This window comes from Rattus rattus, chromosome 6 (assembly GCF_011064425.1).
Source record: "Rattus rattus isolate New Zealand chromosome 6, Rrattus_CSIRO_v1, whole genome shotgun sequence".
Taxonomy (NCBI): Eukaryota; Metazoa; Chordata; class Mammalia; order Rodentia; family Muridae; genus Rattus; species Rattus rattus.
The window spans coordinates 82,931,313-82,955,879 of record NC_046159.1 but is presented as its reverse complement, the minus strand read 5'-3'; the positions used below and the strand labels follow the sequence as shown (position 1 = coordinate 82,955,879).

The window sequence follows — 24,567 nt, the reverse complement described above, 5'->3', positions numbered from 1 at the left end:
TACCTTCAGCCAAACATGTATATACTATCTCTCCAAAACCCTTGCTCCCCTCCTTCCAAACCTTACTTTCAATTGGGAGTACTCAATGGCTTTGGAGTGTGTGGAAATGGGGTTCTTATTGATGTATTTTTTAGATGCCTTTATATTCCAGAACTCGAGGTAGTGGCAGAGGCGAGGTGGAGGCAGGTAGACCTTTTTGAGTTCAAGGCCAGCCTGGTCAACATAGCAATATCCAGGGTTCCCTAGTGAAACCCTGTGTCAAAACAAAACAAACAAACAAACAAAACCCCCCATACATATGAGCCAGGAAGATCAGGGATACAGCAGCATCCCTACTGTGGTCTTCACTGTGACACAGAGACGCTTCTGCTGTCACTTACTACCCCGCTTTTGATTACTCAAAATAAAATAGTGAGATACTATTTTAAAACTCAAGAAGGGGGCACTATCCAATAATTATTCATATTAAATAGAGGCAAACCCTGGGTAGAAATCATAAAGCCCAGATTGGACAACCCCGAGTGTCTGCCTTTATATCATGAGGTTTTTTTTTTTTCTTAGCCTCCAGTGAAACTTTTCTTCAATTTGATTGATGTTACCTGGATGTAAAGGAATGACAAACCCAGTGACATATTTACTTTGATGATAAAGACAAAATCAAAGCCATAGACTCCAAGAGCTAGACAAGCCTTATTCTTTAGGGGCTAAAACACTGAGAGAGTAGCGATTTCCCAAGGCAAGAGAGCTTAGATGAGAAGTGGATGTACTGACTCCCAGCCCAGGTTTCTTTCTATTCACAGAAACATCGGACCTGAATGAAGCTGGACCTGGCAGTGTGATGATGGGTTATTTGAAATGCTGCACTCTGGGCCCATTAATTTAGAAAAATGGCAACTCTTTTATAAGTTAAGAATAGTAGAATGTTTGTGTAACGATCAGAAAATCCAAGGCAACAGCTAACCGGAGGAGAGTGTTTATAAGTGGATATGTAATTTAAACGTGAACTTGGCTATACTTAATGCTGTGTTAGTCAACATGGTTTTGAAACACAGAACTAAAATGTGTCAGCATGGGAAAGAAGAAGGCAGAAGCACAGGTCAGGCAACCTATTCTCTCCCCCTGCACGTTTATTACGAATGGTGATGTATTACGAATGGTGATACCGGGGCCTTCAACTATTTGTCATATTCTTTCTGTGACATTTTTAAAGACTTTCAACACTCTTGTCGAAGAAAATACACTTTAATAGTAGCTCGCAGAGAATGATGAGCCCACTTGTTATTGTATGTCACACATGTCTGTGAACCGAGGGCTCGATTAAAGCAAACAGCTTGGCTGAGAACTGTAGCACATGACTGTTTAGCTATGATCATGATGGTCAATGGCCTGTTAAATTGGAATCTGCAGACTTAGAAAAACTCATGAGTTCTGAACATTTAGTTCATGAGATAAAGAGACTTGGAATGATAGCTTATTATTGGCAGTATATGATTTTTTTGTCTAATAGATTTTATGGTTTGGGGTTAATTACAGTACAGTTCCAAAAAAGTTTAGTTTGATTTTCAGACTGGCTATCAAGGGAAGTTTGCTTTTCTCCTGAAGAGGTTAGAGCATTGTGTCTTAGAGAAAGGCAGAAAGACCTGAGATTGGCGACAAATGACATTGATATCTGTTTCTCAATTTGTTCTCTCCCCTGTGAGATGCTTAAATCTTGATCTGTCTGAGAGGGAATAAGGCAAGACAAAGACTAATACTTTGTAGTCTTAATAACACACAGGTAAAAAGAGCGCACTCTTTGCCCTACCATAATCATCTATTGTCAAACAAGCAGGAGGGAGAACACGTGATTGTAGTGGCAGTGAGACCTGTCATTTACTATGCTGCCCAAAGCTGCCATTTACTTCCTCTGTTTTGAGCTTACACATCAATATATGTCTGAGCATCTCTGTGTGTCTCTAATCTCTTTTTACTGCCATAGCAACTCATCACAGATATCTATCAACCAAGTACCAAGAGTTCAAGTGGTAACTTAAGCAGCCCCAGGTCTGCCAAGCTGAGTCCTCACAGTTCTCAAGCACACATTGTCTGCACCATGTAGCAAAGTACAGATTAAAAAAAAATCTTCCCAACTTAAAGACACACACCCACACACACACACACACACACACACACACCCCAAAACCAAAAATCCAAAACCAAAAAATAAAAACACAACAACAAACCCCAAACCTTCACCACACAACCCAGGGAGCCAGCAGTGAAGTCTGATCACTTGGAACATGGCTCTCTCAGGAGGGAGGCACAGGCCAGGAAGCCTAGAAGGAGTCTGTCCATATTCCAAGTAGAACCCATGTGAAGGGAAGAACTGTGCAAAGGGGGAAACAGGGTCACAGCAGCACCCTGGTGGCCACACAGTCTACACTTAGAATCCCAAGCTTCTGTGGCAAAGGGGCTCTTCTCTGTTCACAACAGTTCAGCTCTGCCTCTCCCAATCCTGAATACTCCAGTACAGAAAGACCAAATTTCACAATCTTTGAACTCTGGAGCACTTACTATTTGGTTCAGTGCCTTAAAAAAATCTGAAACAAAACTTGGCTGACATATGAACATTATCCCAGAGTTCTAGTACTTTTCCATTGCAGGAACAGTCCAGGAAAATGAATCAGCACCAGGGGCAAAATTTTTCAAAGACGAGAGAAATAGAGAGGGGGGGGGAGGAGGGAGGAAGGACTAAAGGAAGCCATTTGTGACTTTTCTCTGAGCTTAAACTATATGACAGGGTTTGTGCAGCCACTGAGAATTGGGCTCACTATTAAGTAAACAATACCCAGAATCCTCACCCCACAAAACCTATGATCGGAGTGAGTTTGGAGGAGTGTTTGCCTAGCCCCAAAGAACCCCGTTTCATACTGTGTCTTATTTAAAAGGCGTTTTATATCTCCTTCTGGGAGCTTCTACATTGAAGAGCATATCATTTATAAGAAAGGATTAAATTCAGCCCATTAATTCATTAAACAAGTAGTTACAACACAGTGGGAAAGCCCTGTATTTGGGGGGGCTTTATAAAAATTGGTGAGTCTTCATTTCATGTTTCCTTATACCTGCCTGTAGCAATTGCTGTTTTGGTGACATTTTTTTTCTTGCCAACTATCTGAACAGGAGACAAGAAGAGTAATAGGTAGCCAGAATGGGTAGGTTCCTCAAGTGCAGAAAGCACCCTGTCTTACTACAGGCTTCCCGAAAGCTATCAAGAAATGCCCAACGCGTGCTTGTCAAATACCAAACCACCTCAGGTGCTTACTAGTTTGATAAGAAGGCACAGCTACATTTTGCACTTCATAACATGGATTCTACACACTACTAGAAGTCCTTTATAAATGCTGGCTGTGTCCTGAAGTGCAGAGTGACTGTTTAATGATCCATCATTCAAGCGTAGTCCTTTTATACTATGCCTGTGGAAGGCTAGAGTCAACTATAGCTTATGGGGACAGACTTGGGCAGGAGGTTTCCCCACTTTATTAATTTATGAACTCTATACAAGATCTCCCCTCCCCTTCTCTTCTCTTTCAATAGGACACTAGCAAGTTTAGTTGCAGACTAACTTTTGTTGGAACTCAGTTATGATCAAGGTCTATTGGTCATGCCTTCAACCACTGAGATATGCTGTGAATATACATTAAGCTTCCTTTCTTGTACTAGAGAATAGAGCATGTATTAGGGACCCTAGTTCCTGGAGGAAAACTAAATTGTAGAACCTTTCCAAAACCAGACAACTGGCTCCAATGAGACAGTTTGATGTAACACATACCGGCCGCCCGTGGATACTTTCGTAGTAGAGCAGGGCTTTTTGCAGAGCCACTTTCTCATTAGCAATCTGGTCCTTGGTCATATCCTGTAGTAAGAAAGGGAACATGAGGAAACCATTTTGTGCACATCCCAACTTCTTTAAGTAGTCAAGCTCATGTAAAGGAAGGCTTAAGATGCTCTGTTCATAGTTCACATAGCAATGAGAGCCTCATGACCTCCCCCCAGAGCTCATAGTGCAGATGACAGCGCTACCTGAAACACCCACATGGCAAGAAAGAAACACTGAAGACATAGGTTGAGCTTAATGGACCCAGAAACACTGCAGCTACAGGCCACACACTCCTAAAGGTTTGTATGCCATCTCTACTCAGAGGGTCAAAGTCATCTATTAATTTCAATAAGTTCATTTTACAACAGAGTCAACAGAGCAATCTGCTTTCAGTCAGTAGTCAGAAACCAGAGTATCTACAGCTAAAACACTGCCCCTTTCATAGGCCTCTCTACATGTGTGGGAAGCTTTAAAAGGTATCATTGTGTTTGGAGGGGTTCATATTCCTTGTCCTCTTCCCCCTTTTCACCGGGCTTAGTGTAATGCTAGGAGACAGCAGAGCAGCGTGTCTCCTGGCTGGAAAAACTAGTGTGGCAAAGGTATCACACCAATCTGTATGGCCTGTGCTTTTACTGTGTTGACTGAACTGAGGGGAATTCCCTCAGGCTCTCTAAAGGCATCCCACCTTAATGTCCTCAGGGCGGCTGGATTCCATTCGCTTCTCTTGGAGCTTCCTTAGTATCCCTTCCAGTGTAGCTTCAACGCTGGGCCTGATGGCTTTATCCACCAGTTCTTGCTTCTTCTCATCTTCTTTTTCTAGCTGGGAACCGAAACTCTTGGGGAGTGTATTGCTTCGTTGCCGTGTCCTGGGGGTGAGGTCCTCTTCAGAGATCTTTAATTTTGTTTCTAGGCAATTAGATTTGTAAACATAGATACATGAGACTGAGGTATGCTGAACCCAGATTTATTTGTCCTGTCAATAACTACTTAGTCATGTCCTTTTCTTTTTCCCAGAGAGAACTGAATTATAGTGTAAATGGAATTCCTTGGACCATTACATAAACCAAACTGTAATAGACTGTTTCTAGATCTTCAAAAATATTCCCCAAACTCGAATTCCTGGGAAATGCTAGCCTTTAGCACCTGACTTTCGAGTTAGCCTAGGATCTGATGTCAGAAGTGGGCAGAAACATTTCAAGGTGTATAGAGGTGCATACATATAGAGGTGCATACATATGTATAAATGCATACATATGATCTAAAATCAGACACTGACCCACTGCTTTTCATCCAATATACTGCACACTCCATTTTCGTTTCGTCTAGTTGTTTCTGTGACTATCTCTAAATACAAAAAGCTGTTCAAGAGGAAGGAGCCTAGCCCTTTCAGATTTGTCTCTGAGGAAATCCCTCCTAACACTCCAGCAAGTGAAACTTTAGAATAAATGGGTAGAAGAAGTACTAACATGAAACCTTCTTTCTAGGAGTCTGCAGAAATACAGACATGTTGAGGAATTTATTTCATATCTAATCTGATTGTCCTGTGATACAAGACTCTCCAAAGTCTTGGGATGGAGTTCCCAAAAGAACTGGATGAACTGGGAAGTGTCTCTGGGCCTGGGAAGCCCAGATGGTGACACTCTGGTGACACTCAGCAGGACACAAGGGACTTGGCTCCTGGTTTATTGCACACAAGCTAGTCAGTAAGTTCACAACTTTACTTACCTTTAAGCTGTTTCCGGAATTTGGCCAAGTCATTTGTCCACTTCAGAACCTCAGGGTTGGCTGCCTTGTCACTGTGGGAGGGCTGGGAAAAGAAAGTCTAGAGTAAATAATTTTTAAAATGATTTATTTAACTTTAGTTTATGTGCATTGGTGTGAGTGTACTAGATCCCTTGAACTGGAGTTACAGACAGTTGTAAGCTGCCGTGTGGGTACTGGGAATTGAACCCAGGTCCTTTGGAAGAACAGATGGTGCTCTTAACCACGGAGCCATCTCTCCAGTCCCCTAGAGTAAATATTTTACTGCTTATCTGTGATACTCATGCCAATACTCTTAAGGGCAAAATACTGGATCCTTATGATCATGGACATCTGTGGGGTCCACATCCCCTTTTCTGTTATTTTTATGTTTCAGCTAATGAAGCAGGAAGTGAAAGAGTTCATGGCTAATATCGCAGCTACCATGTAAAATGCCTTCTTGCCACTGGCTTGGGAAACTAAGACCCAGCCAACAATGGAAAAAAAAAAACAGCATAGAGGAAACTGGAGAAGATAATCTTCAATCAAATTTTAGTCCAATAAGTAAAACTCCCTTCTTTAATTGGCTTCTGGTATCCCCTTAATCAGTGCTTCTCAACCTTCCTAATGCTGTGACCCTTTAATACAGCTCCTCATCTTATGGTGACCCCTCAACCATAAAATTATTTTGTTATGTCATAACTATAACTTTGCTACTGTTACGAAATATAATGTAAATATCAGATATGTAGTGTATCTGTTACGAGACCCACAGGTTGAAACCTACAACTCTACAAGCTGAAGGGTATATGGGGTGAGAAGATCCTATGGAGAACTCACTCTGTATTTCCTCTCTTCTTCAAACCTATCCTCAAACTTCCGAATCTTCTTTTTAAGGGTCTGGATCCTTCTGGTGAGCTGCACAGGCGTCAGGTCCTCTTGCTCATCATCGTAGGACCCAAGGGAGGAGCTTCGCCGCCTGCAAAGAGCATGGTCTGGATTAGCTGCCCCCTGAATGACCAATAACTATGGGGAGGTCCTTTAGGATAAGAGAGTATATGGCCCAGAGGAGTGAAAACATCCCCTCCCCTCTGATAAAAACCAAGGGATAGGTGCATTTGCTGAGTGCGTCTGAATTCTGTATATGCCACTTATTAAATAAATAAGTCTGTGTTTCTCTCACTTCCACTAACAATACCAAAAGAACCTGAGATGGACTCCAAGCCTAAATTTGACTTTAGGAAGGAGGTGCTAACTGGAATTCAAAATGAGATCCACAGTTGGGCCACAGCTCAAGTGGAAACTCCAACACAGCCTGCAAACTAGGATGGAGAATGTTAGGTTTGGCTCCCCACAAATAACACAACTTAAGTTTTTTACTAATTGGGCTAGCCATCAGTGTCTCTCTATTCTGATGCTAAGGGTCTGGTACAGTTGCTTATTAAGAACACAGAACATACCTCATGAAAGAATGGGAATTGGGGGGAGAAGGAGGCACTTCTGTGTCATCTAGGTACTGCCTGCTCTGCCCATAGGCATAGAACCTGGGGGACAGCATGGGGTCACTGTCCTCATCCAGAAGCTGGTGAATCAGGCGCCCAGCCTGTGGGGAGAGGCGGGCTTCATCAGATTCTGCATTCTCTTGCTGCCAGGAAGGGATGGGTTCTGGAAAAGAGATGTGGTTCAACAGGTTAACACTGTTCTTGAAGGCATCATCACCCTGGTTTCCTGAATGTTTAAGGTCATTGCCCATTGGGTGGTTTCTTCCTTCATATCTAACGTCCAAAGTAGACACTCTGTCTAACTGAAATCACCACTGTATCTCATTGCCACCACCTAATTTTATCTCTAGTCTCACTTGATTTCAAACCAAAATTTGCTAGGGCTGTCTCAAGGAATACCCTGGAAGATACATATGCAATTGTGTATAATTCCAGTTTCTCCAATAGGGAAGTGATAGAAATCTTTCCAAACAGCAGCACCACTTTCCAGTCATGAGTATTTGGGGGAAGGGCGCATGCAAATAGCATTATGACTGTTCTGACAACTAAGGAGCCATGTTAGACCTGTGAGATCCTATTTACTAAGGGTGTACAACCTCTGTGTGGGTCATCTAGTAAGACTTCTCCCTGTGCCTTTGCCCAGCATACAGGACTAGCATGATTCTCCCTGCGTCTCTCTGCCTAGTATACAAGATTAGCTTGCTTCTGACTGTGCATGACTCTCTGCCTAGTACACAGGATTAACATGCTTCTTCTAACTGTGCTCTCTGCCTAGTACACAGGATTAGCATGCTTCTGACTGTGCTCTCTGCCTAGTACACAGGATTAGCTTCTGACTGTGCTTTGCACTTGTAATTTCGGAAGCTTCCCAAGAGCAGGTGGAGGGAGCACACATAAATTATGAAGAGAGGAAAAGGAGCCTTATAGATGCCAAACCCACACAAATTATTTTTAGATAATCAGCCAGAGGGGGGAGAGAAGCATAAAATCCTGACCTTTTATTTTATGAGGCAAGAAGGTGGTGTTTATTTCTATTTATCACGAGCCACATTTCAAAATACTCCATTCCTGGGACTGGAGTGATGGCTCAGTGGTTAAGAGCACTGACTGCTCTTCTAGAGGTCCTGAGTTCAATTCCCAGCAACCATACGGTGGCTGACAAAATGCTCCATTCCTTAGTTGGAAAATAACAACAAGTATTGGGATGGCAAGTGGTTCAGCGGGTAAAGGCCCCTGTCACCAAGTCTGATGACCTGAACTTGGTGTCTGAAACTCGCATGTGGGAAGGAGAGATCCAACACCTCAGCTCCACGAATTCACTGTGACACAGGTGCAACACCCCCTCACCAGAGAAAACAAATAAACACGAAGGAAAGCTTCACAACTCTATCTAAAAGACTTCAAAGTAGATCTGGGATGGCACACTGTTTTCATGTAACGCAGCACGCTGCACTGAAAGCTTTGAGTGCACTTGCCCTTTAGTGATTTCTACAAGTCTAGTACTTGCTCCGATGTTAGACTCTGGGATTCTTAACATCTGAACCACAGACCTCCTAGTTGCTCCTTCAGTATGAAGCTGAAACTGTATATAGGTCTATAGAATAAATGTGCATAAGCTTTCTATCTAGAAAGACCAGATTATAATCCTAGAACTTCAGAGGCAGGTTAACAGCTTTTAAGACCTCTCACCCTTGGTACATGCTTAGAGTAACTCAGAGAAACGAGGAACAAGTATCAACACACAAATCCATAACCTACCCCTCATAAAGTATATTTAAATGATGGTCCAGATATGACTGACAGGCAGGCCAACATGCACATACACCTGTGTGCACACACTTAAAAGCTGCTCAAATGACTCAAGTGCCCACGTGACTGTCAGCTTTGAGAACTACTGATCGCAGGCTGCTGAGAGATAAGGCCACTGACATGTGAGGAAGGACAAGCACTAGTCAGTGAGAGAAGAGAGGGTCTGCTCTTGTGTCTTCTAACTTCAATGTAACTGCTTTGCTTCAGGATCTGCCAGAGCTACAAAATCAGTGACGACCACCTGAAACTTGGGAAAACTTCACAGAACGATAGGAAGAAAAACATGTTCATTTGACATATTAAACCATAAAGAACAAGGTTTGCAGAATTTAAAGGAGCTCAAGTTATCTGGGAACATAGATAAATATTTTGAAAATAAAAATGTTCAAGGAAAAAAAACAGTCTCATTTATTGAGGCTCAAAACATGGATGGGGCAATGCGCGTGGCTGAGCCTGGAGGCAAACATCTCATTCTTTGGACTAATGGTATTGATCGTTGTGTGCTAAGCAGCAGCTTCCAGGACTGAGAAGCCATGCTCTGCCAACATAAAAGATGAAAAGCACCAGGAAAGGAAGGAGGCAGGAGAAAGGAGTCTCTGGAAGAAATGTAAATTTTAGTGTTACGTTGCAGAAAACGAGGTTGTTAGATCGATCAGATCACATCTTCTATTTCCTAAGACAAAAATCAACTCAGCCAGACTGAGAAAGAGTTAAGATGGCCGAAGCAGCCACGCTGCTGGCCATGGCCTCTTCTGCAGATGAGTGAACAACTAGGGGGAGGAGACCCAAAGATGTGACCAAATGAAGTATGATGTAGATATTGGCACAAGGGCATGCTAGTTAGAGATTTCTCTTCATCAAGGAAAAAGACACATAGTTGAAAAAGTCTTACGTTTGATCCTGACACCTTTGATTTAAATTTTAATCCAGCAGAATATGTTTTCTAAAATGAAAACATCTTTGAGTTTTCAACTATTTGGTCTTTATGGTCATGAACTCATAAACCGACTGAAAAAGAGTGGTAATCTGAAGCTATCTATCCATTCTCTTGTTTAATACAGCTTTATTCTGTCTCTGTCCTGGACCAATCATTTCAATGACAAACAAACAAACAAAATCAAACAAAACACGCAAATAATCCTTTCCTAGTGTTACAAGTGTTGAGTAGGAAATAAGACAGCTCAGATAATTCTAGCATTTTCCTCCTAAACCACGTAGGTAGGGTCGATAAATCCATTACTGAAAGATAAGCGACATAAAGTCATTGTGAATTTTAGCTTTAACAAAATAAAGAGCAATATTTCATCACCGTTCCACAGGTGGCACAGAAGTGGTGGTTCCCAGTTCTGCAACGTGGAACACTTAGAGGAGTGAGTGGCCTCCTTCCTCTCCCTTCTATTTAGTCTCAGATCTAAAGGACTCCATTTGAGAAAGTCACAAACCAAGATGCAGTCCGTGTCTCATATACTAAAGAATCAATACAATCCTTTCCAGGTTTTAGTCTGAAATAGCCTGGCTTACATTTGCTAATTGTCACTCAACTAAGAAACCAAGGAACAGCCTGTCACAGCAAGGAACAGCCTGTCTTCCTGTGACACATAGTTTACACCATTACATTGCTTTGTAGAGACCAGTTTTGAGGATGCATCACCAGCCATTTCTAAGAGATGCTTGAAAAATAGTTTATATTTAGTCATTAACTCTAGAACATTGAAACAAGAACATTGCAAGAAAAGTATTCAAGGGGACAACAGAAAAGTCACGAGGCTTCACACTGCATTTCACCCCTCCAGCAGGGCATAAAATAAGCACATTTTCATTTTCAAAGAAAAATCCCTTCAGTACACTCACAATGAACTCTAGATATAATCATGTAATTTATTATTAAAAATCAATTCAGTAGGTCATTTGACATTATTACAGGTCATCCGAAATAACGAATATAAAAGCCGTGTTCCTTCTATGTAACTGATAAGAATAAGTTCTGAGGGGTCCTTATTCAGACACCACATCACACAGGGTCCTAAAGGGAATCAATCCAGCACAGGAAGTTATCTCCAAGCAAAGCTGGCACAGGGCAATGAGACAGCTGTGCTCTGCTTAACTTGCTGCAACCAGTGGCTGTATGAAAGAAACTGGTTACTGAAATGCGTTCTTTATAAGAAACTGGACAAAATTAAGGGAGATGATACTTTCCACAGTTCTTTCCCAACTATGTTATTTAGAGTCATTATTGCTGGCATTATGTTGTAACCATCTTCTCAGCTGTTCAAAGAGGTGCTAGAACATCCCAGAAATGGAAAGTGAGAGGCCACACTGGACGGTTTACTTTCGTAAATTCTTTCTTTGTTCCAAAATTCAACCTTAGAACAACGTTAGTCTTACTACGTTGTTCAGAAAAGACTTGCAAACTACCAAATTTATAAGGAATCTTAGCAGTCAGCTTTATTTGTCCCAGGTTTAATTTTTAAGGCTCATATATCTGGTTTTGCCACTCTCTGCAAAATAAAGATGCAGGACCCCAGTAGGTCTGCATACATTATTGATAAATATGTGGAACAGAATAGGACTGATGACGTCAACCAAAAGGAAGAATGAAGTGTTCCTTTGAGGTGACCCTGACCCATGGGCTTGCACATGTACGCACAGTTCCTTAATCAATCAGTGACTATGTACTACTCTGCCTGTCTTCTATTCCTCACACGTCTTAGAGAAAGCCATCACGCAGACCCTGCTAAAATGCCAGCTGCTCTCTCTTCAAGTGCTGCATTTCCCAATCCAAGGTCTAGCCTACTACAAAAAAGAGGAATAGAGGTTGGGGTGAATGGAAAACACTTGGCAAATACATGGCGAGTCTGCCTAGTTAGTATTGGTTTTAGTTTTTTTTTTAATTATTAATTCTTTCAGAATTTTATGCAATATATTTTTGACTTTCCCCCAAAACTATATTTAGATATATTTATGGGAGAGAAAAGCAATAACACTAATATGGTGCCCATAGGATGTGGAAGACAGCAGATATTATCTCATTGAATCCTTGCTAAACAATGATTATACTTATTATGTATTATTATTTGCTGTTGTTGTTACATGTATTTAAGGAAAATGTAGTCAAGGCCAAATGGAGACAGATTTCCTACTTTTCTGATAGACCATATCAATTAGCAGAGCCAGGATTTGAACCCAAGACTTTGGTTCTTATCTACCCTGTTTGATGGGATGCCTGATTTGCTTTCTTAGAGCAGGATCTAAGAGTCAGGAGATGCTCAGACTCCTTAATTATATGATGGGATAAGTCAACCGGAGACCTTTGAAAACCACTTGCTTCTCTGTGATTCTTTTAAAGCACTTTTTTTATATTGATCAATTGACTGGTTGATTCATTGATTGATTGTGTTTCTGTGTGCCATGGTCTACATGTAGTAGGCAGAAAATAATTTGAGAGCATTATTTTTCTACGTCCACAATGTAAATTCTGGGGACTGAGCTCAGGTTATCAGAGTTAGTGAGAAGTGCCCTTGACCACTGAACCCTCCATGACTCTTTTAAAAAAAAACTTCATTATCGTTTATTTACACGCACATGTATGTATGTCTGTATATGTGCATGTGTTGGGGGCATCCCCTGGAACTGGAATTACAAGCAGTTGTGAGCTGCCTGATATGAATGCTGGGAGCTGAACTCAGGTCCTTGGCATGAACAATACTCAGCCATCTCACCAGCTTCTCTTCATGATTCTTAAACAGAATTTCTCTCCAAAACTGTTGTCCAGTGTAAGTAATAACTGAGAAAAATTAAGCATTTTGAGACCTATAAAAATGTTCTGTTAGCTGTTTGTGGAGGCTCACATTGGTAATTCCAAGGCTAGAGTGGTGAGACTCTGTAGCACAGGCTGGCCTCAAAGTTATGGTGCCTCCCAGAAATTGGGATAATAAGCCTCCCCACATTGGGATTCTAAGTGTGAGCTACCATTCCCAGGTCAAAGTGCTCTAATTTCAGGCCAAATAAAGTATAGTTATGTTTAAATATCATACACTTCGACATGCATGGACTTAGTAACATTTTAATTACACAATTCTAACTACCTTTCAACAGCAGAACAATGCCTTTGACTTGTGTATTCATCTAACTTTGGAGAGTTGAGGCCCTAACACCAAAAAGTACAACAGCACGTCAGATTACATAATGTGTCTTAAATTGTGAAGGCCGTTGACTGCGGGCCAGCTAGCCGGATGAGATGGATCCTGTGTTTACTTTTCAAGGGTTCCACTCTAGACTACGGAATCTACTTACCATCTCAATCCCTTTCATTGTTCCCTTCATCCCAAGCTTAAGAACTTGGAGAACACTGTTTCCCAGTAGCACACGCAGGCAGGGCTTTCTACCTCAGCCATTCAGGCCACCCCGCATCAGGTGACCGTTCCTGGCTCCACATCAGACTGTGACCAATGGCACAGGTCAGGGAGCAGGCACGCAAACCCAGAGTGTCCCTCTACACTGTGGCTCTGAGGGGGATGGGGGCTCAGCATGGATGTTTATCGGTACAGTAGCGTGATTTTTACCTCCCTCTTTATATTTTGTTGTCTTGCTTCTGTGGGCACAATTTAAACTAGTGTGAAGTTCACTGCCTACGAGGAGAACAGCTTTCCATTTCTTAAAGAAGCTATAGCTGGTAGTCTAGCCATCAAATTTATTGTCATTTAACCTAGCTTTGCACATTGGTTCCTTTATTTTGACTATACTTAAGGCCATGTTCCTATTTTAAAGCAATTTTAAAATTAAAATGCGTAATATAAAAAGGTTACTGAAAGCAGAACCAAACAGTCAAAATGACCTTGACGAATGAATCCCTGTAGATTTCAGAGTTGTAGAAGTCCAATAGCAAACGCAAGTGTAATGGGGGCAAAAAAAGAATAGTCACAGCCATTTGCCAACACAAGTGCCATGCCCAAGCCAGCCTATAAAGACTATTTTTCCAACGTTTTGGAAAACATCCTGCCCAGCCTTCTAAATAAAATGCTGCTTCCTCTACACTTTTATTCTCTGCAGAAAAATTCTTTAATGGAATGATTTCTACGAAACTGTGCATTGTCTTGTAACCATTCTGAAGAGCTTCTTCAACATTATTTTAGGTAATGTGTGTTGAGAGAGGAATCTACATTTGTGATTAACCAACAGAAATCATCAAACTGAGTCTGTTTCAGGGGAGGAGCAAGGAAGACACTGTAGCTCATTTGAATGTTGGCTCCAGATTCTTCTTTTGCCCATATCACTGAAACTCAAATATGGTATTTTTTTTTTTTTTTGCGTTTGCTTTTATTTGGGCAACAGTGACCTCTCTGAGACTCTTAAGGATAGAGAAGCCAGACTGTTGCCAATTTATAGATTAAAAAGACATATGCTTATTTCAAAGTGGCCAAAATGAGTGACAAGCCACTAGATATCCAGAATAGTTCAGTTACATTTAACATGAAGCAAGTCAATAATGCCCTCGTTGGTTCTCTGAATATTTTGAGCTGGAATGATCTGAGAAAGTTTCAGATCTGCTGCCTAATTATATGAAAGTAACTGGAACAGGTTTCTTAGATTATAGGGGGAAGACATGAAAATTAAGCGGTTTGTTCTCACAGAGCCCGCTACGCTAGGTCAGGACAATGAGTAGGATAGCCTTTCACGCTGTGGGCTCTTCTCATGGACTTTTGATCATTAGATGAGAACCGAGGAGTGGGTCAGGATAGGGACAGTGCATACCCACACAAGCAGGGCTGCTTTTCTTAGTTGTGACTCTCTGCTACATCCACTGCCTTACTAAAGCTAGGAGCCCATTTCTCCCTATGGCCTTCAGACACACTGTCCAGAAGGATGACACAGGTCCGAGTGTAGACAGAGGGATTAAAGAAGCAGCGTGAGCCCTCCCTTGACATAGTTGTGACAAAGCTAACATCTTCCTCAAACTAAATTTCTGATGTTTTCACCAGAAGGCTCTAGAAAAGAACAAGTGAAAACCATGTCAGAGGTCTTCAGCAAAGAAATGCTTTCAATCAATGTTCCCAATGGTGTGTTAACCAGATTCTTCTTTAAAGTATACATTAAAAGATAAATGAGAGGCAAAAAAAATTTATCCTTCTTAAAAACTTGGAATGTATACTGCAGGAAGTGGTAGGGTAGTGGAGTGGCTGGTGGGTAGCAGGGCAGCTAAGGCATGAGGCGTAGTGGGTGAGATGGTGGGTGGCTGGCTTTCTGTAGCGTACCACAGACAGGGCAGCACTCTTGGTGAGTTAAAAATATACTTCAAGGTGACACTAGGACAAAGAGCCTGCATATTTTCCTTTCTTGTGTTGCAACTACCCTTAGCAACACTAAACGGCCCACTCCTATGCCTAGTAAAGGATTTTGTCTTTTTTTTTTTTTTAATTAATAGAGACCCAGTTTCTTCTGCATGCACGGCTCTTCCTCTGATCCGCACAGGCATGCGGTCACATGCCTTGCGTATACTTATTAATATATGCTTTTTCAATGCAAAACCCGAATGGCAGAGGATCACCTACCTTCCCAGGTCTTATCACACAATGCTGTCAGGTCCAACTGTGGCAGATCTGGGACAAAGCTCTCCTGCTGGTCGTCATCATCCTGATTCCTCTGTTGTTTGGTGTCAGATATACTGGGATGCTCCTGAATCTTCATCGCGGGGCTCTGCAAGAACAGCACAGTGTCCCCTACTAGCTACTGTTCACCAAAATGCAAAAGCATTTGCATCGATTCCACGCCTTCTGAATGCAACCTCCCAAGCCACAGCTGCTAATATTTCCACTGCAGAAATAAAAACCAGGGCTTGATGCCCCCTGGGCACTATCTGGCTACTCTCATGCAAATAGCCACTGTCCATCTGCCAGCCTTTAACTTTCCTTCTTAGAGGGGAGAGGCATGATGATTTTCCTTGGGCTGCTCCTCCAGATAACTCCAGGCAGCTGACAGGTCTTGAGTGATTACTGACTAAGACCGGAAAGAAGGAGAAGGAGTTTATGTTTCTTAAAGGAGCATGGCCCATCAGACGGTAAACAACAACAAAAAGCTGGCCACGGTTGCTAAGGCTGCTGCAGCAACATGGTGTGTCTGGCAAGCGGTGTCTTTGCCGCTTCGGTAAACATTCCTGTAAGGGCAGGGGAGAAGTTGGGGCCACCACATTCCTCTGAGCCTTCAGGCTTAGATCGATGAAATGGGGCTGTTTTCTCTAGAGCGTGGGGAGAACAGACTATTTATGGAGGCACTGTGGGTATTAAAATATTGTTGCGCAAATTCAAACGGCCAGGGTTTGGTGTTTCATCTCAGCCGGCAGTGAGAAACAGACCCTGAAAAGAAGCCAAGATTACAGGGAGAACGATCTTCCCTCCCAGTAAAAGTAAGAACTGGCAAGTTGGCCATATGTAATTTTATCCTAGGAATATGCAATTGTCATTGTTTTTCTATGTATTCAGTTACCTTGAATACTAAAGCTGCATTTGGCTCGGCCACTGGTAGCACCCACATCTGGCTAAGAAATGATGGAATGAAAAACCTTCCCTAAAATGCAGATATTTAAGCTAAGTGCTGGTGTGTGTGTGTGTGTGTGTGTGTGTGTGTGTGTGTGTGTGTGTGTGTGTGTGTGTGTGATTAAAATGGCTGGCAGTTAAATGAATTCTTTTGCAATAAAGTTGTCTTTTTAACTTGTTCTCTTGGCATATTATAAGTTAAGCTGTTATATTTCTTTCAGCTTTCATGAAATCATAAATGACTGTGCTTAAATATTTTTACTCGAAAATGTATTTTTCAAGTGACACAGATCTATGCAAAATATTTTCTTGGGGGTGGGTAAATGGACATTTATTTTTGGTTATTCTATTATTAATTGAACAAAAAAAAAACCTCCAAGAACATCTGGAAACCATAAGTGAATTCATTAATGTAGGAGATGTTGTTATACTTAAAATAAAGTGCTATTTAAGCCTTCCAGCTCCTTCTAGTAGCTGTCCGACCTACTTTGAGATCACCAGGGGAATTCTTGGTGCTTTTTTGCTATTCTGTTTATCTTGAGTGAAGCATAAAGACTGGCATTTCTTAACATTGGGAACCAAACAAAACTTCGATACGATTATGATGAACAGTAGCATCACAAGTAACACTCAGGGCTCATACTCTAGGACAGTAGTTCTCAGCCTTCCTGATGCTGCAACCCTTTATTACAGTTCCTCGTGTGACTCCCAACCCTAACATTATTTTCTAGCCTCTTCATATCTGTAATTTTGCTACTGTTCTGAATCATATTGTAAATATCTGATATGTGACCCCAATTGCTGCTCTAGGATAGTCTGAGCGTGTCCTCTGTCTTCCGGAAAACAGTGGACCAGGAATGAAAGCTTCAACCTGGTACTCAGATTTTAGATGTTTTAGGGACAATCAGTCAAATTTTTGTGTGAATGTATGGGTTTATATGACTATAATTGTGTAAGACAGAGAAACAGATGTACATGTAGTAAATAAGTATTTCTCAGCAATCTTTTAAAGTTCTTGTGAAGATCGGAGACATGGTAATCAAAGCCTGCACACCTATAGCACAAAAAAAAAAAAAAAAAAAAAAAAAAAAAAAAAGATGGCCAAGCAGAAGCCACCATTCCTTCTGCTGCTCTATGGTAGCATGTAAAGTCCAGTGAGTCATATGCCAGGTCCCCAAGCTGGGCTAGTGTGAAGGCCAGCAAACCATGGAGTCCTGTGGCCACAGTGGGAGAAAAGGCTCCAGGGGACAGTGCTGGGATTGATAAAAGGGAAGGGAGATGCCAAGGGTGCCAGAAGCAGAGGCAAGGACGACAGATCCCAGATGCTAAGCGAGGCATAATTACATGTACAACAGTGCTGGCCACCACACATCAAAGATGCAAAGATGCGACATGCAGAAAGGGAAAGTGCTCGTTAGTTCATCCAAGAACTGATGATTTTCTAGTATGTGTTAACAGTTTCTTAGACACTAAGAAAACTGTGTTAGGCAAAATAAAATGTCCTGTGAGTGTTACACGATAAGATCAGTTAATAAATTATTCCAGGACTAGAAAGATGATTCAGTGGTTGAAAGGACTCCTGGTCTTGCTGAGAACCCAGCTTCCATTCTCTGTACCTCCATGGAAGCTCCCACTGTCTAGAATCCCAGTTCCAGGGGGCCTGGTCTCCACAGGAGCTTTTTACTCAAGGTATACAGATGTATGTGAGGCCAAAACACCCTTACATACAAAATAAAAATAAACAAGTCATTAACCATTTTGAAAATAAACACATCATTAAGTGTATGGAGATTAAACAAGGAGATAAAAAACAAGGAAAGATGGGTGTTAGTGACAGTAGATGAGGTGTTTTGTTTTATATCGAGTGGCTGTGGATTGGATGGCTTCTTTTCATAATGATACATGGGCAGAGGTGTGAAGGAAGAGAGGAAATGGTCTGTCCCAGTGCGAAGAACATTTCAGGAAGGAAGAAGCTTTGTTCAATGAGGCCTTGCCCTTTTGTTTGCTTGTTTTTTCATGCGGTTTAGGCATAGCAAGCAGTCACTGCGTCTGAATCTGGTAAGGACAGGCCGCCAGGGTGGGCACCACTCAGTGTTGAATGGGACATCCTGCATAGTGAAACCTAAGTGAACTGAAGTTGATTCTTGGAACAACAGTGACACATCCCTCCTTCCTATACCTATCCCAGCTTGTGCAACCATGGAGACGCTTGCATAGTGAGCATGCTCCGTTTCAGTGGCACTCAGGCGCGACTTGGCTCTGTCTTGCTGGGCTCTGATCCATCCCCAAGGTTGTTGTTCTACTTGTCCTCTGAGCTTAGCAGCCTGAGTCCTAATTTTTGCCCCAACTGGTCTTTAAAGCCAGTGTCTTTCCTGGACTTGGTCAGGAGGAGACAATGGTGGTGGGTTGCTCCTCAGGCCCTGCAGCCATGTTCGAGGAGACAAACTGCTCTTCCTGCCCGTAGGTATCTCAGCTGAGGCACCTGGCTAGGCAGTCCGTACTTTCTAGGAATGCTTATAAGATGGAAAATACTGCATGTTTCAACTCTTTGATCATTTAGGTTAACCTGTCAAGGGCAGCCTCACGTACAGAAATATTTTTGGTTTAAACTTTTGTTGTTTACACATCTAGTATCTTGAGTTCAATCAAAAAACATAACTTTCACCTCAGAAATCTTTCATGCTATGACATGGGGCACAATGAACCTCTGCCAAACTGCTGCTTCTTATGATAATGCAAACAACCTTTGCTTAGTGGACTAATGGATGGCTCATGCATAGTAGAAAGGTAAGGATGGGCTCTGGAAGTAGAGACCTGAGTTAATAGCAGCTTTGCTTTGTCAAGACCTGTAGATCAGTCTCTTTGGACATTAGCTTCCCTTTTACTAATACTGGATTGAGATATCTTAAGGTTGTTGAGGTGCAAATTAACATATACAACAGACTGCCCGCAGTAAGAAGAGTACATAGACATGGGAAATACTGCTTATTTGCTTACATATTTCAACTTTTTGATCCTTTAGGTTAACTTGTCAAGGGCAGCCTCACATACAGAAATATGTTTTTACCTTTACTCCCTTCCTCATTCCTTCAGCAAAGGTTTATTGAGCCTGTAGAATGTTCTGGGCAACAAACTTCACAAATGAAAAAGGTATAGAATTCTGAGTGGAAAAGAAACTTTGAATATCTGAATGCTGGAGGCAGCTCCTCTCACCTGGGTCTCAGGTGACATTTCACATGTAGGTTCAAACCATTAACGCCAGCCCCTTAGTCTCATCATTGTCAAGACTTGCACCTGTCCAGCTGAGTCTGCTTTTCTTTGTTCTGTCCCCTTTCTCGGCTTTGGGTGTTAGGTGAATTCATGAGCCTTTCCCTATACAGAATTTAGGTAAGTGGCAGAGCATTTAAAATTAATAATGACAATACGTGATGCTGCTGGACGATGCAGCTTTCCCAGGAAAACCAGTATTAACTGAAGACACAGGAAAGTACCAATATTTACTGTTTAGCCTGATAATAACGGAGAGTAGACATAACACAGTCCCAAGGTTCAAGTGTGCACAAGCCCCAGCAGTATGTGGTGAACCGGACAGTCCTCTTTCTCAGGGTCATTGAGAGCGTGGACTTGAGACTGTGGGACAATCAACTCTCAGGCTTACATGGCAAGCCTTACTGTCTCCTCTTCTCCTCATTTTCTTTCCCCCCTTTTAAAATTTAATTACTTTTTTTTTGAAGCAGGATGAGAAAAAGGCAAATAGGCTTTTATAATGAATGTCCTGTTTGTTATCAAAGGTATGCTTCTAATCACTCTTAATTGGTGGGTTTAGAAGGCATAAAGAACATAAAAATATCTTGAAAGAGTTTAACACTTCCCTGGCTTAGAATTCTGAAATAAAGTAATTTCTCTCTGGTAATTCAATGCCCTTCCATACAGCTAATAATTCTTGCTTGATTTACTTCCATGGCAAAAGGATTCATAAGTTTATTGTTTGAATAGTCTAGATTTTATATGAAGAGCAACATATTTTCCCAATATAAAATTCCTTGGCTTGGGGCTGGAGAGATGGCTCAGTGATTTAGAGTCAGCACTCCCATCAGCACTCCCATCAGACAGAGCACAACTGCCTGTAATTGCATCTGTAGGTATCTGTGGCTTCCATGGGCATCTAGATTTACTTTCAAATATATACATATAATTAAAACAATAAAAGTAAAACTTTAAAAAAATGCTTAGCTTACAGAATGATGTGAAGTGGAAGACACCTCCACAGTAAGCACAACTCTGAAAACCTATATTCAGTCATGCATTTTAGAAGGGGACACATGAGTGGTAAGGATGCTTTCTCTTCTGGGGACCTGTGATTTTAAATGAGTTTCAGAAAGGAAGGACAAACACCCTAGGCTCCATGTGTTATAAAACACATGCTATCTCTTTCTTAAGTTACCTCCACTCATACAGCCCAGGGAAGATATTTCACTACAGTGCCAACCTCTCCAATGCCCACCACAAAGAATGCTGCTTTTCTTTGTGACATTTTGAAGTGACTTTGAAAGTTTTTTCATTGTGTGTCATTAAATAAATTTTAATTCCAACCTCAGAAGAAAGGAATGTGCAATTTTTGGTGAACAACACCTCCCCGAGACTCTCAGAGATCCTCATTTTAAAATAAAAAAATACATAAATTAAAGGCATGCAGTGAAGGTGCAAGGTCATGATTGTTTTCAAAACAGGTGTCAGCACGAGGGTCATTTAAAGTAGCCGATTGATATTTGAAAAAACAAAATCATACTGAAACAAGGGAGAGTATGTTAAAAATGGAAAAGAAATCTCCCATTCTTTAATAAATAGTGTTAAAACTAGTTGTAATCCCAGTTCTGTGAAGTGGGATCTTTTTCTCCATTGATGCAGCTATGACAAAGGATGACAGGGTTTGCCCTTGATTTTAATGCACCATCTAATTTCCTCTCCTAACTGAAGAGGTCATGACGGTGCCATTTCTTAGAAGCAAATGCTTACAGTGAGCCATAGTGCGACATAGGGGTGGTGCACGTAGGAAGCAGACCTGGCACTCAGGAGAAAACTTTAAGGTCTGTCCCAATGATTGTGCTGTGAATCAGGGACACAGCGAGGCCACTGAAGACTCTTCTGTTTCACTTTATCCCAGAAAAGATGAGAAGACATCTCCAGGAGGCTGGCAAGATTTAAGCTTATGCCCAATGTCAAAGGGCTTTCTATGAGCCAAGGAAGATGCCAGAGAACAGAAGAACCATGCACCCTAAGAGGTCTCCCTAAAAGACAAGAGAAGCCCAGCCGCTTAGCCTGTTGCTTTGGTCCTACAGAAGGAAGGACACTTGAGTTGGAAATAAGATGTGAATGAATTATCTCAGAGGCAGAAGCTTGACGTCAAAAAGGCAAACAATGCAGTCTCTACCTAAGTTTCTTTGAGGGAGACAGACTCTTGCTATGTAGCCAGATTGTCACTCTTGGCACCTTAGCCTCCTCGGTGCTGGGGTTCCAGGTACAAGACACCCTATCCAGCACTCTGTCTAGGTTGATGAAGTATATGTGATGAGAACCAAACAGAAGAAATATAAGAAAGCTACAGCATTGGGGGGGGCAGTCTTCATTAATTTACAATCGTTTTGTGTGAGTGTACACTTTTCTAAGGAGAAAGTTTCCAAATTTTCTGATTCCTTGTTTTTTTCACTGAAAGAGATAATATCTAAGGTTTTCTACGTGCTATATACACCCTATACCACTCAGCCAGGCCACCCACTTCTACCTAGTAGTATTTAGATCCCTAATCTGCTAGACTCAAAGTTCTCTGGTGGCAGTGATTCTGGCTGTCCTTAAATGTTCTGAGAACATACGCAAGATAATTTAATAGACATTATCAAATAACTTCATTAATAAATTGGGTTAGTACTCAGCAAGCATAAATAACTAGTCATCTACAAAGACACTTCTCTCAATACTATTAATATATCTATGTTTAACAGTATTTAGAGAAAAACATTAATTCTTCCCAGAAACATACTAAAATTGACACTGGAGCTGGAAGCATTTAGAAGTAGGTGATGTGATATACATATATAAATTTAAATTCAGATACTAAGCTGAACCAAAAACAGTAGAGAAAATGAGTACTTGAGTCAACTGGTGCCACCAAAATGACATATCCAGAGGCAGGAAGATGAATGAAATTTAGAGATACAGTCATTGGGAGGTGAGTTTTCCCACTTAATCTGAAACAAAAGGAACTCAATTGAGTAGCTTAATGTGAGTTTATGTTAATCTGAAAAGGAATGAGGCAATCCTTGTAACAGAGGAGTTAAAACTCACTACTTATGTTTCATACACTTAAAAGATGCATTGTCATAGAGAGAGCGTACTAGTGACCTAATGGAAAACCCAGAACAGTATCATTATGCTATGACAATTTATCTTTACAAGGGGTCAAATAATCTGCCCTCCTTTCTAATCACAGCCCCGTCTGTTGCCTCACTGGGTCTTATCAACAGGTAGTACCACTTCCCAAGCACACTCAGGAGCCAGGGCAAAGCCTGACCACCAGGTTCACTGTTGTTAGCTACTCACCTCACAGTGCTGAGTGTCTCTCCAGCTTCTTTCCGCTTCTTTGCTGTCAACAAGAAAAACAAATACACGAATTACCCATCTGTTTTATAATCTTTTATCCATTCATAGTATAATTTTATTTATTTTAAACATGATCAGAGTATCTCGGAACCAAATTCTTATAAAATTTAAAAGAAATAGAACATAAAGTTAAAAATGTAATAAAGAACTCAGGAGACTCACTGATATATTAGGTATAACAACACGCATGGACTGACAGCAGCTATGACTGCATGCACACGAGCTGCACATGCTCAAGTCAGATAAAATCCCAGCTTTGAGAGGTTTGGGGCAGGAGTCCCAATACTAGTGGAGAAGCTATTGAATTTAATAGCTGGTAGGAGAAGAGTCAATTTTATTTAAGGATGTGATCCACACTCCATGGTAGTTCCCACACCCAAGAGTATGTAGACAACACACTTGGGCTTGTCATTTTAAAAAGAGTGAACATGAAGTTGGATGGGTAGAAAGTGGAGTGGATCTGGAGAAGTTGGGGGAGAGAGGTTGAATATGATCCAAATTGATTTTATAAAATTTTCAGATAATAAAAATATTATTTCTTAAAATGAATGTATGTAAAAAACCATAAGAAAACCACACATGGATGTATTTATTTGCCACAGTAAGAGAGTCTGTACCGCGAATACCCTCCTTACAATAAATACTTCTGACCACATGCAATCCTGTCTTTCTCCTATATTATTTTTTAGTTCTTATAACTCACATTGCATTTATCTTTCATGCCCTTGAAACATAGAGTGAGAAGAAAATTCTCAAGTTACCTCTCAGAAGATCTCAGTTCAACAGCGTCAGGTTCAGCTGTCTCTTGAGACTGCATGGAACTGAGGCTTTCTGTGCTCTGCAACACAACAAATGATGGTTGCTGTGAGGCAAGGAAGGCAAAGCTCAATGCATATTCTCCGTTCTTTAACATGGACAATTCCAGGATGTAGAGATAGAAACACTTCTGTTCGTTAAAATGGTGACTATTGGCAAAAAGGTAGAGTCCGCCCCATCATTCCTTCAACAAAGACAACCACCATCATGGAACCAGACCACTGTAGCACCCTTATTAGCTAAGAAGGCATTTATGGTTAATGTGCAAAACTCAGATTGCGAGAAAATCAGGATGGTTGGGAAACACAAGGAAGGGGTGATCTTCAATTTAATCTATCAGTTTCTGCTCATTCTATATTTTTCCTTTTTGGTCTTTGTTGTTTTTGAGACAGAGTCTCATGTGATGGAGGATGACCTTGAGGTGATTCTTACGCCTCCATCTGGAGGGTGCTAGGTTACAGCTGTGTGCCCTCACACGCAGCCTAATTTGTTACCATTGTGGAATATGATGCTAATATGACCTTGAGTGAATGATAGGCAATGATGAGAAGAACGGTTTGATTATAAATCAATTTTGTCCAAGGTTATCTCCTGGGCTGCCACGTAGTCCAGCAATAGAACACCTGCCTAGCTTGAAGAAGACCCTGGATTGCATTTC

At 41.3% G+C, this 24,567-nt stretch overlaps 1 protein-coding gene across 1 annotated transcript in view; it reads right to left on the bottom strand.

The window, feature by feature from the left end:
* Fam13a (family with sequence similarity 13 member A) overlaps nucleotides 1-24,567 on the bottom strand; it is a 56,937-nt gene that overhangs the window by 13,283 nt on the left and 19,087 nt on the right. Inside the window, exons 5-12 of the mRNA XM_032907245.1 lie at nucleotides 23,855-23,931; nucleotides 23,034-23,076; nucleotides 15,456-15,600; nucleotides 7,057-7,261; nucleotides 6,437-6,575; nucleotides 5,582-5,663; nucleotides 4,542-4,762; nucleotides 3,809-3,892 (exon numbers count right to left, since the gene is read on the bottom strand). Coding sequence (XP_032763136.1) covers nucleotides 3,809-3,892; nucleotides 4,542-4,762; nucleotides 5,582-5,663; nucleotides 6,437-6,575; nucleotides 7,057-7,261; nucleotides 15,456-15,600; nucleotides 23,034-23,076; nucleotides 23,855-23,931 — 996 coding nt within the window. The remainder of the gene's footprint in view (nucleotides 1-3,808; nucleotides 3,893-4,541; nucleotides 4,763-5,581; nucleotides 5,664-6,436; nucleotides 6,576-7,056; nucleotides 7,262-15,455; nucleotides 15,601-23,033; nucleotides 23,077-23,854; nucleotides 23,932-24,567) is intronic.